Source organism: Phaenicophaeus curvirostris, chromosome 6 (assembly GCF_032191515.1).
Source record: "Phaenicophaeus curvirostris isolate KB17595 chromosome 6, BPBGC_Pcur_1.0, whole genome shotgun sequence".
Classification (NCBI taxonomy): Eukaryota; Metazoa; Chordata; class Aves; order Cuculiformes; family Cuculidae; genus Phaenicophaeus; species Phaenicophaeus curvirostris.
In genome coordinates, this window is record NC_091397.1 from 51,584,625 (window position 1) to 51,602,154 (window position 17,530).

The window sequence follows — 17,530 nt, forward strand, 5'->3', positions numbered from 1 at the left end:
TCACAGATGATGGATATCCTAGGAATTCTGGTTAAATTTTAATAGTTAACTTTTCTTTCCAAATTTAAGAAGAAATACTGCATAGAATAAGATATTTTATGTTGACAATATTACTCGTCCTAAATTGTAATTCCAAATTCATGCAAACGAAAAATTGGTACCAAGAGGCACATAAAAATCAAAGCAGAATATTGTAAGCAATTTATCTGTTAAATTAATACTTGATTTCATTTTTTCTTGGCTTCAACTTTCTTTAAGGTTGCAATAAATTCACTTAATTCTTCATTTTGCCATGGCACAGATTAAAGTGGTACGGTGAACTACTCATAAACAAAATCATGCCATCCGTCACATCTGAAATTTCATGAATTAAAGACAGTCTAAAAACTGTAAAACATTTATATCAATGCTTCTCAAAAACATTTATATCAATGCTTTCCACTAGGGAATACTAAAATTTAGTATCAGCCAAAACTGTACATCAAGACATGTTTTTAGAAATGAAAACATATTATGCATTAAAGTATATAGACAAATACTTTATTCCTAATGGTATTCTGAGGCACGCTTGCCAGCCTATGCTGTATGATACTAACTGCCTCTTCAATTTTCCTTGTTCTGCTGATTTTCTTAAATAGCATCTAAAACAACTTCTCAAGAGAATACCTGCGAAAAAGCGTGCTCTGCTTTCTTACCTTATCTTGTTCAATGGACCCTCCCAGATGCACATCATTCTTCTACCTGCTTGTCTATGAGTAACTTCACCTTTCTGTTTTCAGTTCCCTCTTACTACATTCAGTCAACTAGTTCTTCATAATTTATTCAGTGCAAAAGTATATCAGTTCTACTGCTCAATAATATAAGAAATGAAAAAGAAATTGCTATAACTGGACTAAATGAAAGTATAGAATACTTTTATATTCTACTCTATTAAGTTTGTGAAAGCCCTGCCATATCAAAGTGAATTAAATATTCATCGTTGCCTTACACAATATATCTCTTGATTTCTTCACCAAAATGAAAACTCCTTCCTTCATTCCAACAGATTTTATGTATTGAAAGGCCTAGGGCACAGAGTATTTTAAAACTATGGTTTTACACTGCCAGCAAAACCAATTAATGAGGTACTTGTGTTTTTGTGACATTGTCAAAATCAAAATGTTATAATTCTTGGAAGATTCTTCATGTTACTGTCACTCATTTTTGGATCTGGAAAAAATGGCTGCAATTAGTTAAGCACTTCTTATTCCACTTGATCCTGCAAATATATATATTATACTAATTGTGTTCCCTGGCTTTCAGGTGTCAAGTTGTCAGTTTAGTTTTGCCCAGGAATATTTATGCTGCAAAGCTGTTAACTAGTGCCTTACTGACTAGGCCTGGAGAAATACTTACTGGTATTTCTGGAACAATCAGGCAAGCAGAAAAAAATGAAGGGAACAGTATTCTAGCTGTTATTTGCTGTTACCTGCACCTGTTGCCTGGCTGACTAGAAAACTCCCTGGCATGTAATCACAGTGTAGGCACTCCCCTAGGACGTGGCTGGATCCCACTCGCTGACAATAATATGAACTGGAATTTGACTGGGAGATATCTGTCTTTTTTTCCCATAAATTATTGAAAGTTTGAAAATTTATCTACTCAAGAAAGTTTGTCTAGTGTAAAACAAAAAAGGTTATTTTCTTCTTTTGCCATTTTAAATTAAATGGTCTGGGGTTTTTTTTTGTGGTTTTTTTTTTTTAGTTGTTTGTTTTGTTATAAAGAAACTTAGCAATATTTCAGCTCTTATTTTCCTTGTCCTTACCCAAAAAGCATGCTTAGCATTCTTACATACCCCCAATCAGCATTGTGCAAATGGAGAAGATCTTTTCAGCATCGGTGTTGGCTGAAACATTTCCAAACCCAACACTGGTGAGGCTGCTGAGGGTGAAATATAGGGCAGCTATATAGGCACTTCTGATTGATGGGCCTCCTAGTGTATTATTCTCATAGTAAGGAGACTCAATACGTTTTCCTAGCTCATGAAGCCAACCTGAAAAACAGAGCATGAAAAGAACTATTAAGGAATTCTGACACCATGAAAAATACAATTCTGTAGAACAAAATAATTCTAAAAAGCCATTTATTTAGAAGACATTGCATTCTTCACACAATTCTAAGAATAAAAAAAACCATTAAACTGTAGGAATTTATACAGCCCATAAAGGGTTTTGTCTCTGGATGATTTAATCAAGTGGTTTTGAATTGCATAGTACACGTCTAATTAGATAATTCATAAAATTCATCAAGGAACTGAATTGAAAAAAAATCATCACCTAAGAACACTCCAGCAAGAATGCAACATTCATTTGATTCTTTCCATTAATCAATGCTTGGAAAGCATTTTGAGATTCTAAGAATAAAATGTCATAATAATAATTACACATTTAGAGCTTTTCACACATTACTTTTTACAGTAGAAAAGATTCAAAAAACTAAACCTAACTTAGAAACGAGAATTAATTTTCAAAAAATACTTCGGTAAACATTTTCTAAATTGTTCATTTAATCTTATCCTTCATTCTGCTGAATTTGTCTATGTGTATTAGAGAAAGCAGAATTAGCTCCTGCCTCACAGGTATTTAAAAACCAACAATAAACCAACAAAAACCACCAAAGCAACAAACCAGGAAAATATATGCAATTGCTCTTACGGAAAAGAATAACAAACAACTTCAATGGATTGTATAAACACAATATTTCACAAAAACTGAGATAGAAAATAAAAGATTAAAATCAATTTATGTGCCCTGTTTCGCTTGTTAAGAGGTTTGCTTGAGAAAGTGAGAAACTTTCCTGGATACTCAGGGAGAATCATAGAATCATAGAATCACCAGGTTGGAAGAGACCCACCGGATCATCGAGTCCAACCATTCCTATCAAACACTAAACCATGCCCCTTAGCACCTCGTCCACCCATGCCTTAAACACTTCCAGGGAAGGTGACTCAACCACCTCCCTGGGCAGCCTGTTCCAGTGTCCAATGACCCTTTCTGTGAAGAATTTTTTCCTAATGTCCAGCCTAAATCTCCCCTGGCGGAGCTTGAGGCCATTCCCTCTTGTCCTGTCCCCTGTCACTTGGGAGAAGAGGCCAGCACCCTCCTCTCTACAACCTCCTTTCAGGTAGTTGTAGAGAGCAATGAGGTCTCCCCTCAGCCTCCTCTTCTCCAGGCTAAACAAAATATTCCTGGCAGGCAGTGTTTTATTTTAGAAAAGCTGGCTGGGGATTTGCCTGATGTAAGCTAAGACCTGACAGACTGAATCACCTCCTGAAGCTACTTCTCTCTTCCCTTCAGCCAGCATCCATTTCTTCATTTTAGATGATTCCAAATATGAACTATGTGAAATCCCCTTGTAGAGAATATCTGCAGAAGAGGAGGTCTCAGCATTTCCAAGTTGAGGAAAAAATCTGTGACAATTTACCAGCTTATTGAGCCATGGTTACTACCATCCTCAGATCCACACTCTCTTGCATGCACCTTACAGGGAAACCGAGCCAGAAGAGCTGGGTAATGACAACATGAAGTCTAGTCATGACCTTGTTCACCCACTCTATGCAGGCCTGTGAATTTAATCAAAAGCAGTACTGAGTGGCCTGGTTTACATTACCAATGGAAAACATACGGAAGTCTCCTTGATTTTGTCTTGATAGAAAGTATTAATCACATGAAGCTACTTTATATTTGTGTCTCCTCATAATTTAAAATGAAAGAAAAGCACAACTCCTAAAAAAGCCTAATTTAACCAATACCTGTCCTCTCTCTGCACAATACTGATTTTTTGAGATCACAATACGTTTTTTCCTGAAAGCAATATGGCCCTTTGTATAACAAATTTAATTCCTATGCTCATGTTAGGGAATGCAAACCCACATATTAAATAATAAAGAATAAAAACCTTAAAGCATCCTGACAGAGAGTACATATAGTTTAAAAAAGTCTACCTAAACCTAATGTAAAGAAATACATTCATAATGTTCAATGTCAGGTTTTGAAAGTATTCTAGTGCATATGAAGAACTGCAAAACTGAAAAAAAAAGTTATTTTAAATAACTGTAACTGATGTGTGAATACTGAAATAATGTCTCTTCGGAGAAAATCTCTTCCCTGGGAGTGCTCTAAAAGGCACCAATTCTTGGCCTTCATATTCCCATTTTTCTGCTTTTATCATCTGATTGAATTTCACACACTGTTCCTGGTGTTCATCTGATTGCAAGTCTCCACCTCAGTTTCAGCTATCAAAAAAACACCCGAAATTAAGTTTACCTATTGTAACCTTATACAAAACATTCCAGGACTCACTTTCTGACAAATACATTTAGATGAGTCCATTGTTTGACTGATAGATATATGTAAAGTGATTTCTCCTTTACAGCACACTTTATGTGCAAGGTTATCAAGCTAAAAACCCGATCCTACTGAAACTTCATTGCTTCTAAATGATGCATTACTACCAGTAGAGGAAAGGTGCAAAAATAAATGCCTATATTGTATCCAACAGTAGAAGTTCCTATAATATTTCTAATATAGTTCTACTACCAAAGCACCAAATAGAATTTTAAAGTTGCGAACAAGTACTTCTAGCCAGGACACCAGTTCTTGAGATGAGTTCAGCACACTATGCCCAGTTCTGTTGCATAACTGAGGGTCAGACAAATGATCTTGATCAGTAAGATAAATGGCTTATCACTGAGCTACAACAACAGCGGTTAGCAGTTATCAGCAATTGTTAACTATTGCTGAAAAAGATGTCCACTATACAAAGAAAAGCTACTAGGTAATTTTCTTTAGAGACAGATCATGAGATTTGGAAAAGAAAATGCATATCTGAGAATGAAAACCTCATAATATATTTCTCTGATTTGTAGTTAAGACATAGTTACAGCTTCTTGTTTCTATTTTGGCTGTTAGAGATGGTCCTTATAAGGACCTTTTGAGGATGTTACATGGGATGAGATTTCAGCCAAAGCATACAAAATACTGCAAGATCTTCCAGATCAACTATACCTCTCATATTTTTATTGATGACACTATATTTTTTTCATTTGGTAGTAGAGGCAAGATGTTGTTGGCTGCAAATACTTTCATTAACCAATGGAATTAGTTGTGAGGTAACACGACTGATGCCTTTTACTGTTTTTCTTTCCGTAGGTAACAACTCTCAGCACATTCTTTAGCAAACTTGAGTAATTTTTGCCCTCAGGAAGAAGAGAAAAATAAATGTACCTTGTAGTCAGAGAGAGCTTCCTAGAGTTCAGTATTGTGAATCTTGTCTGGTTCTGAATTAGCATTATCTAGATATAGCTCTGTGACTTTGAAAACATTTTTAAGCTCCAGTTAGCGTAATTAAGAGGAAGATTGTTTGAAGGGAAAAATAGCACTTATGTAATCAAGACAGTAGAAAAGTCGGTAGGAATTGGATATCTAGATCCATTAGGCTACTTTGAAAATTGCTGGAAGAACCTGTATTATGTTTCGTTTACCTGTGTCTGGGAAGCTCTCAAGTGTCAGCAGAAACACAAATAAGCATTTAAGCATCCATAGACGATATACTTTATAACTGGATGCAAAACACATTATCTCATTTACTGGACATCCAGAAACTTCCTTCAGTTTGATGCTTGCACTTCATTGAGCAGGTACATCACTCTATAATTTGCCAATTCAGTCTATACTACTGCTTAGACTTTCCTGACACTTATCTACTACTTAGACACTTATCCTGTCTGGTACTTGATTTAAACAACTTTGAAAATAGTTTCATTATCTAGTGCATTAATTACCTACAGAATTTATATTACGAAACAGACATAAACTTTTTTCCAGTTAAAAAGTAGACCAAAACTCTTTGGTTTATTCTGACTATTGTGTTGAGAAGTGTAAACAGGAATATTTGAGGAGTACCTCTTAGAGCATCTCTGAATGACTGAAAGCAGGAAAGGTTTCCTGATAGACCAGTGGTGGTGAAATCAAAGAGAAAGGGTGAGACTCAGGTCTGCTTTCTCTCAACTGTAGTTCCAGATTAAATTCAGGGGGTTTAAGTATTCCTAGGGGCAATGCTAAGGTAGAAAATTCTATCTACTCTTTCATCATCACCTCTTTGTGTCTAAATAGTATTTGAACCTCATTCAGGGCCAGACCATACTTGATTCATTCAGGCTACTAAGAAAAGATAGTAAACAGTGTTTTGCTGATAATAGGGAAAGAAATTAGTGATGCAATAAAGGAGACTGACAAGTGTGGGTTATTTTTAAGGGCTATCTTCCAGACTGAGTTATATTTTTCTGGCTCAACTGAAAAACTCTGGAGCTCTAAATGAAAATACATAAATGGCAATGGCTTTATTAAACACCATACCTTCTTTATATGTTCCAAAACCTAAAGCTGTACTTTATGAGGCAGGTAATACAAAACCATCCAAAAAAACCCAAACCAAACCAAAAACCCTCTCTAGAAATACTGGAGAAAAAAAGACAAAAAGTATAAATAGGTCACCAAACACTGAAAAATTATAATAAAAAATGTCCTGAACTGGAGCACATAAAGCCTTCTGGTATAAATAGCTTATAACTTTTAAAAAAGAAAGCTATGGTTTATGCCTACTAATGTGATTTGCAGTGAACAGTTTACGTTTATTAAAGAAAAGATAAAAACTATATAAAAGAAATCAGATCCTTCATCACTGGAATGCATTTTTAGATGAAAAACAGAGAGCTATGTTTGCTCTGACAGTCCCTGGTCAGTCCTGATAGCTTGTCATTTCAGATCTAGAATCAGATAGGAGCTGTAGGTTTGCACGGGAAATCACACCACTACTTCATTACATATCTGCACACTCAAGTTTGCAAAAGGTCATCTCATATTTCAGTTTTAAATGTGCAAATGTTTTTGCAAAGGTCCCACCAATCTCAGCAGAGTCAAGATTTTAGCCTACATGTCTACTGTGTTTCCTTGAAACATTAAGCTTCAAAAAATAAACCTTAAGGAAAGTCAGTTGTTAAGAAGGAATAAGTAAGAGAATTCCCTTCCTTTTGGGTAAAAGCACTTGTGATTATAGTCTCTTTGAAATGGATTTTACACATCTGAGTCACTTCCATCAATTGCCTTTGTCGTTTCTTCAGAATGTGTTTTTTTTGTTGTAGTTAAAGATCATTTGAGGAGGAGAGACTAGAACCAATATTGTATTTGAAAAAAGATTATATTGTCATTTTATATAACAGTGTAATGAATATATTCTATCTTATCAAACCATCAAATCCTAATTATAATTCATTAGACATTAAAACATTTGCCTTGCTTTTAAGATTGCTTCCAATTTTCCACAGTTAATCTCTAGTTGTTTCTGGCTAATACAATGCATTCAAAATTTAGAGGTATATAAGAAGACCTAATCACTTTCCTTCCTCTAGTATGCATGACTGCGTTATTGAATAATCATTGCCTCTGTTCTCATGTTGATAGCTCATTTAAGGTATTCAAGTTCTCCTGAAGATCCTCAAAGCCTTTTAAATCCCTCACTAGCCAAAATGTCACCCTTCATTTATCATTTATATTTATTTCTTTACTTATGTTATAGTTGCTGTTACCCTTTTACTGTCACAGAACCCGATCATTTTTTCACAGGTTTGACCTATGATGGAATTTCACCTGTCACATTAGGAGATGTTCACAGGTACCAGAACAGACGGTTTAAGGATTAAAGACCCCCAGAGATAACTGAAGGAATCACACTTTCAACCAATGTTTCTGGAGGCCTGTATGCATGGCAGGCATTTTTACATCAGGTCACAAGGAAAACACGAAACAGGCTTTTCTTTCACAGAGATTAGAAAAAACATGTACTATAAACACAAAAATGCACTTTCTTGAAGGTGTCATACAGCTGCAGAAGTATGAGAACATAACTCCATCATGTGTGCCCGAATGGCATAAGTGCACAATATTAAAACAGGTCGTAAGTTTACACCTTTTTGAAAATGAAGGTAATAAATAAATGTTATGGGCATAAGACGAGACCCGAGGTGCATCTACATGGTGTTTCAACAAGTACAGGTTCCAAAGGAACAGCTCTGGCCTACAGACTATATTTGGAGAATTAGCTGGCATTCAAATAAATAACAGTTAAGTGGCAGGACATGAAGTTTAGACTAAAAAGACTACAATATTAGTACAACAGATAAATGCATGGCAGAGTTCTCTAAACTCCACAGTTCATATCATCAACTTTCTCTTTCCTTTATGATAAACTAATGAATATTTAAAAATACCATTTATGGGTTTTTTAATATTTTTCCATATTTTTCTTTTTCTGGTACCAGGTCATAATCACTGGTACCTTTCTGGTGCATTCTTTGCACCAGCTTATTGAGATAATGAAGAGTTTATCATGTTAAGATTGTACAGGCTGACTATACTTAAACTCTGGGCTCAGTGGGCTTTGAAGTGCCAACAGAAGTGAGGCATATGGATATTACCAAGGTAGAAACTACAGAATATTTTCTACAGATATATTTAAAAGTTTGTACGCTTTTGCTTGATGATCAGTCACATTATAGACAATAAAACCCATCAAAAATCCCTTTAATATATAACGAAATAAGAGAAAAATGATCCCTTTTCTGTCAGTACTCCATGCCTTATTCTATGAAGTAGATATAATCTTTAGAGAGGGGAGGACAAATTTTATAAAAACATTTCATGCCTTGGATCTGAGAAGTTCGTATTTTAAAGCCTAATGCACAAACCAAAATAAAGCCTACATTCATGTAAGTGCTATATATATATATATATCATTCACACCTCCATATGAAATCATTAACACCATGTTTTGGGGAGCTTGTGAACAAAAGCCATAACAAGAAATGTAATATTTTGAAATTAGAAGAAAAATAGTTGAGAGTTTCAAAACCAGGCTGTGACAATGCCCTTAGTGGAAATAAAGCTTGTTGAGATGGCATCCAAAATCATATTCACGAATATTCACCAGCAGCAGATTTCAGGATGTTTCCAAATTAATACATGAAGTAAGAGATTGGCATGAGCCAAGATACAAGGCACAAATCTGTTCAGATCTGGGGCATATCCTTGCATCTAGGTAATTTCTTTATTATGGAGCAAATAATAAGGAAATTAGGATTTGAACGTATGTCAGATGAAATAGTAATCTTCTGCTATGCTTTTAGAACTTTACCACTGATTTTTGAGCATCTGTAATGTCATTCAGAGAAAGTTTGAACTTGGACGTAGTGCAGTCAGAAAAGAAAAAAAACCCTGAAGGTCCATGCTCAGTGAAGCTTGCACACTCAGTATATACTGTCTTCTGTAATTAAAGGCATGTAAGAAGAGGTTACCTTCATATCTGGTTCCTTGTTAGTGCTTGCCTTAAATGGTGGAGTACTCTTCGAAGACACTTTGACTGGTATTTTTCTGTTTTTAGATACAAGCTTAACTTTTCCTAGGTCTACTAAAAAATAATTTGAAAAGTGACATCCCATGCAATTATTTTGTAAGGCTGACTAATGTCTTTTGTAAATAATTTTGTTGTTGTATTTCTAATGCAATACATACTTAGGATTTATCATAAAAGTAATTACATTTTGTAGAGCTTTAACTCATGTAACTTGACAAAGTTATAACAAGATATTGACCCATTGTGCTCTCTGAAAATGAAGTTTTGACGCAATAAATATTTAATGAACTGAGTAGTTTCAGGAAGAAAAAGTGCTAAATCAAAGGATTAAAAAAAGAAAAAATCTAAGAACTAATTTAATGTTGCCGATAACAGCGAGAACACAGCTGAGCCCACAGAATATCTGAAAACTTGACAATTAAGCTTTAATTATCTGACAAAACTCAATTTTAAATTGCAAGTATCACTGCTTAGAGTAAGAAAGTAAAATTTCTGTGTTTTCATGGTAACACTGATGCACCCTTAGAGATACTGAAAAAAATCCTTTGTGGGCAGCATTGAATTTCTTGTCATCAGCTAGGTGTGGTCTGTTAAATAATTTATATTTTCATTTTGAAACTCCATAGATACAAGAGCAGATACTTTTTATGCTACTGGAATCTTGTAATCCCCCACAATGAAGGCAATGTAAGTGCATGGATTATAATGTGATTTCTCAAGTCTCTTTGATCACTCCTGGGCTTGTTCATGCCTTTTAAGTGGTAGTGCAATAGGCCTGATATGAAATATTTGTATTATTAGTATATTATTAGAAAACAGTGTTGAAAAGATGTTTTTAAAAAAATACTTGAGTTAGTTGCAAGTAAAAATAAGAAGGTGGAGTTCTGCATCTCTTCCACTTAAGGCAAAACAAACACTCCACAAAACACAGTATATATGAAACACAGCTTCACACATTTCAAGCCCTAGTTTCTTGCCAGAATCTATTTATGTCCATGCACTATACTTTAACATTTCTAGACAAAGTACTATCTTCTTTTGTCTGCAAAGTAAGGTTTTGCTCTTTCACTTTTGTTTCTACTGGGCTGGGCAAATCCTTGAGGACCAGCCCAGACACAGTTCAGCTGTCAGAGCCCCAGAGATTTCTTAAGATGCTAAACAGTTCATTAGCTACCTAAATTTTTCCTTTACCATGTAGCTCAAAACTCCCTTTCCAGAGAAGATATAATATTTTATACCTACATTTACAGTACGTTCTGGTGAGACAGGAAAGAAGGGAGTGGTATGGGGGAAGATGTATCCCTTTGAGTGGAGCTCCAAGATGGTCTTCAAAAAGTTAGCTGATTTTCTGCATGGCCGTAGTGGTTATTACTGGAGGATTTTTCCTCCGGGACCATTTGTCATATGGAATGGGAAGTGGATGGACATACTTGTCCTCTTGGATTGGGCTAACCGTGCAGGCTGACTGCATGGCTTGTCTGTTTTACCCCTGTGCTGTGTTATTACCTTACACCCACATAAGGCTGCAGATAGCGTCTCTGGAACACACAGCTGGTGTCTTGTAGGTGTCTAAACAAATCAGGCAGTGGCACAGTCCTTTTGTTCAGATTGATGAGGAAGCCTCCAATATACCTTTGCAATGGTCTCATAGAATAACAAGATTTCTCTTGCAGTACAGATAGGTTTACTTCAAGGTATAGACAAGATTATATTGCATATAAGAGCTATGTATAGGAGTTTTAAGAGCTAACTCAGCAGATCTGCAAGGAACATATTCCTCTTGATATTTTATAATTCTCTATACAGTTATCATAGAATCATAGAATCATAGAATAACCAGGTTGGAAGAGACCCACCAGATCATCGAGTCCAACCATTCCCATCAAACACTAAACCATGCCCCTTAGCACCTCGTCCACCTGTGCCTTAAACACCTCCAGGGAAGGTGACTCAACCCCCTCCCTGGGCAGCCTGTTCCAGTGCCCAATGACCCTTTCTGTGAAATTTTTTTTCCTAATGTCCAGCCTAAATCTCCCCTGGTGGAGCTTGAGGCCATTCCCTCTTGTCCTGTCCCCTGTCACTTGGGAGAAGAGGCCAGCACCCTCCTCTCTACAACGTCCTTTCAGGTAGTTGTAGAGAGCAATGAGGTCTCCCCTCAGCCTCCTCTTCTCCAGGCTAAACACCCCCAGCTCTCTCAGCCGTTCCTCATAAGGCCTGTTCTCCAGCCCCTTCACCAGCTTTGTTGCTCTTCTCTGGACTCGCTCCAGAGCCTCAACATCCTTCTTGTGCTGAGGGGCCCAGAACTGAACACAGGATTCAAGGAGCGGTCTCACCAGTGCCGAGTACAGAGGGAGAATAACCTCCCTGGACCTGCTGGTCACGCCGTTTCTGATACAAGCCAAGATGCCATTGGCCTTCTTGGCCACCTGGGCCACTGCTGGCTCATGTTCAGTCGCTGTCAACCAACACCCCCAGGTCCCTCTCCTCCAGGCAGCTTTCTAGACAGACTTCTATGTAGCACTGCACAGGGTTGTTGTGCCCCAAGAGCAGGACCCGGCATTTGGCCTTGTTAAACCTCCTGCCATTGGACTCAGCCCAGCGGTCCAGCCTGTTCAGATCCCTTTGCAGAGCCTCCCGACCCTCCAGCAGATCGACACTTCCACCCAGCTTAGTGTCATCTGCAAACTTGCTAAGGGTGCACTCGATGCCTTCATCCAGGTCATTGATAAAGGCATTGAACAGGGCTGGACCCAGCACTGAGCCCTGGGGAACCCCATTTGTCACTGGCCTCCAGCTGGATTTCACACCATTTCCCACCACTCTCTGGGCCCGGCCAGCCAACCAGTTTTCCACCCAGGAGACTGTGTGCCTGTCCAGGTCAACTTACTGTTGCACAGAAGCTCCACTATACATAGTTAAGCGAACCTGCATGCCTGCAAAACTAGGTCATAAATTCTTTCAGTCTCATTTAACAAGAAGTAAGTAAATATAGAAAAGAGATGTACTGGAGATTCCTCCTCTTGGGTAAGCATGTACAGCTCTTCTCAGCAGTAATTTGTCAGGTGGCTATATTTGGATATGTGGGAGATTTAAAGCCTTCTTGCTTTTGCAAGTCAGCAGTTTTTTCTCTTCCCCACTTCACTGAAAGGATGAGACAGGGGTATTTTCAATATCAACTTTCCATGATTGTGACAGTCAGTACATAAAAAATACTATATACAGCTGTTTATTTCAATTAAACATTTTCTTTTTACTAGGAAGAAGCTATAAACAGAATCTAATGTCATTAATTTATTTTTAGTGAACACAAATGCACTCTATTTCTTTTAATTATTCCTGTATGTCCCCCCCAAAACCCCAAGAACTTTTTAGAGTTCTTAAACTAAAGTAAATTAGTAATATAAGTAAAATAACTGCTTTTATCATAGTATCATATAATGTTAATTTAATTTTTAGATTAGAGCTAAAACATACAAGTTTAAACATACAGCTAATTTAAGAAATAGAATTGCAAGCATTTTATTAGAAGCATATAAATAATTTGTAAATCATCTTTTAAGAAGGTGGTCATACTGTCATTTCAAAGAGTCAGTATTTTAATGTTACTGCTCCCTAGGAAAACTGGTTGCTATGGTCCTTTTCCAGGCTCTCAAATGCCTTGCAGCTGAGCTTGGAATTAGAAACTGTGCTTCTAGTCCATTCAGCACAAAGAGTGCATCTACCTATGCCCTCTTTTCTTCCCTGTGCTCCATCAGTCTGTACCCATCTGTTAGAGCTTTTCTTATATTATGTTTAGAGTGCAATAACCTTGTGGACAAGAACAATCTTTTTAACCTGTGTTAATTCAGCAACAGAGACAAGAAGGTCTTGATCCATAACTAGGGTCCCAGGTGCTGTTGCAATAACATTAATGGTAATGACATTTTTTTTATGCTGTCAGCTAAAGTGGTAGAAACCTGCTTTGCAATTTAATGTGTTTTGAGCCCAAATCATGCCCAAAAGGAGTATAACTACAACAGGTAATACATTCCTGTCTTTTGGTAATTACATTAAAATAAAACATTTATTGTCAAAATACACATAAAAACATCCCAGAAAACAAGACCTTGAAGAAAGTAAGTTAGAAGGATGCTAATAAAATTTTGGGTCTGCATGTATGCAGTGTGGCATAATCTAATTACCTAACTGCTACCATAGTAGGTAAATTGATCTCTTCCTTGCCCCGGTGTTATCATCTGCTCAGGTCCCATCATCAGAGAAACTCAGGCTAAAGTCTTTCAGTACTTTTTCCATGGCAATTTCTTGGTCCTAGCAGTCAGTATCTTAATAGTCCTGCTACAGAATCTGCAAACAGATTCTCCTGGAAGCAATCACAGCACTTATCAATGCCTTAAAATCTCGGTAAAATAAAATATTACTTATGTGAAACAGCAAGGTATCAATGACTGTATTTTTACAAAAGTAGTGAAATATGCTACATATATTTCATACTGTCCGTTCAACCACCAGTGATCTGCAAGAGTAGGGTTATTTATTTCTGGACTCCTCTGTAAGAGTCCTTTCTTCCTAAAACTGAGTAATACAAGAGATGTTCCCTGACCATTGATGCTTTCCTGGCTCCTGCGATATCCACCACTCCAGCAACCAAGACAATATTCTGCAGCTTCTACATGTTCAAATGCAGCCTCCTAACTCGGTAAACCACAGACAGACACCTCAGCACAGAAACTATGATGTCCTTTAGTAGTTTTAATTACAAATGAAAGACTAAGTGCAGAATTGCAACACCACCATGATAGTTTTCTCCTGCCTAACCTGCATAATCACACAGGGGATGGCATAACAGCATGGAGCTCAGTTCGGGTCAGTATAGCCTGTTGCAATCTATGTGACATCCATCCCTCCTTGTCTTCTGTACTAATAACATCCATGCTACATAGATAGCAGCTAATTATGCTGACCTTCACTATGATCCTCTCCTGGCTTGCTCCATAGATTTCTCGATATAGTCTAAATCTATTCATCTGCATTTTAACCACTGTGTGATTCTCTGGACCAGAACACTGCCCCAGTCAGGCAGCCATACAATAAAGAGTATTAACATTTTGCCTTATCTTAATTTTCCAGTCCTTGAAACTATAACCCAAATAGTCTTTTAAAAGTACATGACATTAGCATTTTTATCTAAAGCTATTTTGGATCTGGCAATGAAAAGTGATTTAGAGTAATTAGTTATAAATATTTTTACACAATCTAGCTTGTGTAAAACTTTATAGAATGTAGAATGTCATGACATACTCTCATAATTCCACATTTGTGGTTTTTTTTGTGGTGTTTTTTTTTTTTGTTGAAAGTGGTTACTGATAAACTTTAAGCACTGTCACCTGAAAGTACAAGAGAAGCCTGAATATTTTCCAAGGTTTGTGAAAATGAAGAAAGTCTGGAAAGAAAAGTCTTGAATAATTTCTTCATTTTTATATGGAAATGATTTTCTATTCTGGTAGCTAGAAAAGCCTTATTTTATCAAGCACCTGCTCTTTTAAAGGGTAGGAAAAAGGAGAAATAAATAGCAAATAGGAATATACACAAAGGAGGTTTCTGGATCAAAAATGCAAGGCACAGAAGAAAAGAAATGCAGGTTTAGTCATTTTGAGATGCCTGTGGAATACAATATGGCATACTAACGCCCTAAGATATGTACGTGCATGGTGTGGCTGAGAAGGCAGTCCAATCAAATATTGAAGCAATTGCTGAAAAGGTTTGAAAATATATAGAAAAAGCTTGGCAGGTTTCAAATGGAATGAGACATTGTAATTTGAATAACCAGGCTGCGAACTTTGAAATCAGTAGTACCTTCTGAGAAATCGTAACAAAGCATCCTATTATATGATAGTGTAATAGACACAAAAGTTTCATCAAACTGGTACAAAGCTCTCCAAGGAGGGTAGCGTAACCCTAGAAAAAGCTACTCAAAGAGATGAAGGCATAGAACTTGGATGGAACAAGCTGTTTCTGACCACCTGGTTTAGTGCTGGTGATAGTCCCATTTTAGCTAGCTGGCCGGAAACTCCAGAGGTTGTCTCCAGGCAGCATTTCTGTACCTCAAAGTATAGCACTTAAGAGTTAAAGAATCTGATGCAATTTCTAATGACTGAACAGGGATTTTATGCACAATATTTTCAGTTTTTCATGATTTATACTCTATGATATTTCTGTTACAGAAGCCACATATAAAAGTCACAGACTTAATTTATCTCTTGGGACGATTCCCTCTCATGGGGTGTACATTGAATAGGCTTTTCCTCCAATATGTGGCACTGAGAAATTCTATTATGGCTGCAGAAATTGGTCCAGATACAGCTTTTCCAATGAGATAAATCCTGTCTTGTGAAATTAATGAACGGTATGTAGGTAATCTGCAGTTCGACTCAGTAGGACACTTTCAACTTTGTCATATCTCAGAAGTTTCATCAACACAATAGATTTTTGCTTTTCACTTCAAAATTGTCAACTTTTTTGTTCTAGATTCAAAACCTTGGAAATGTATTAATAACTACATAAAACCCTCATATTCCATTTATTAAGGTACTTTCATCCCTATTTTTTTCTGGGCTGAAAATCCAACAGGGTTTCTCTGTCCCGGGGTATTTTATGACAGCTAAAATGCTTCAGTTAGAAGGCACAATATGATGAGTAAAGGAAAATACAGTTTAATCAAGGAACAGAGCCTGTAGAAAAGAACAGCAGGGAAGAATGACAGAATAAAATCTTATAAGGCTCAAAGCAATCAAAATACAAATTAATATTAAACTAAACACAAGGGAAGCGTTTCAGTTCAGTTCAACAAAAAATGCTATGATTTGGCACAGCTCCATCACAGAAATAGTAGTTTGGGTTTTCAAATTCAAAACCAATGGACTTCAATCAATTAAATTCTATGGATATTTTAAAAAGTAAATTTTTATTTTTAGTCCTGACAGGGTCTTGTATACACAGGTTTGAAATGAGGAGTGTTATAAAGAAAATCTTTCCTAGGAACTATGTTTTACTTATAACACAGGGAGAAAAGCATGGCCAGGTTTCCAGGGAAGCCTTTACAAGTTCTTCATTTGTATGTGTTGGTCTTCACCATGTGCAGGCAGGTCTCCTGCGTGCATATTCCAGCAGCTGTAGGTGACTACAACTGTGCACATAAACCCCTCCTTGTAACAGTTACATTTTTCTGTGTCTATTCTAACATACCGACAAATCAGTGAAAAATTATGTGCCTTTTCTTACATTGTACTAAAAAATGTGTATAACTATGATAATCCATAAATAGAATTTCCTTTTAAAAAGGTAGATGCACATTCAGTCACTAATTAAACTAACTCAAAAGTGTAACCCAATCTTATTAAAAAAAGTTATATTTCGTAAATACTTTACACTATAAGCATCTCCAAATTTGGCCTTGTACATAGTATTTTACACCAAAAGTATTTTAACCATTCAGGTGAGGTGTCCAGCAGGCTTTAAAGAAATATTTTGTGGTTTTAAAATGAATAAGTACATTTATTCACTATAATTTCTTCATGATTTAATGAATTTATCTATTTTCATTCTTACAAGTATAGAAAAAGTGAACCTCAAACATTAATTCATGGAAAATGGACACACTGTGCGTACGATAAAAGCGCTACTTTTACTAAAGAGTAAAAATGAGAAGGTTTCAAAAACCACTGAAAATATTTGAAAGCCTACTAGTGTAAAATATTTTCCTGGGGTTTAAAGATTCTGTTTCAACTCCCTTAGAATACTTCATCACTGTGAAATTCTTCAGTTCTGTGGTACATCCTCATGTTTTTCAAAGGATATACAATGTAGTAAGTGCTGTTTGTAATTATTTGTGAGATGAGTGCTTTGAAAAGTCTCACAGATTTAAAGTAATCATCTTGCTTTTGTTGTCTAGTTCATTCCTGTTTATTATTTGTGTACGATAGTCCAGGGGCTAATTATTTCAATTAAGTGCTACAGGAAATAACCCGAAGTAGTTGGCTCAGTTTCCTAGATACTGATGGTCCCAAGTACTTCACAGAGTGATAAT

General features: G+C 36.4%; 1 protein-coding gene across 3 annotated transcripts in view; it reads right to left on the reverse strand.

The window, feature by feature from the left end:
• KCNH8 (potassium voltage-gated channel subfamily H member 8) overlaps nucleotides 1-17,530 on the reverse strand; it is a 170,668-nt gene that overhangs the window by 43,670 nt on the left and 109,468 nt on the right. For all 3 annotated transcript variants that reach the window (XM_069860166.1, XM_069860165.1, XM_069860167.1), the window contains one exon: nucleotides 1,835-2,032. In XM_069860166.1, the coding sequence (XP_069716267.1) occupies nucleotides 1,835-2,032 (198 nt within the window). The remainder of the gene's footprint in view (nucleotides 1-1,834; nucleotides 2,033-17,530) is intronic.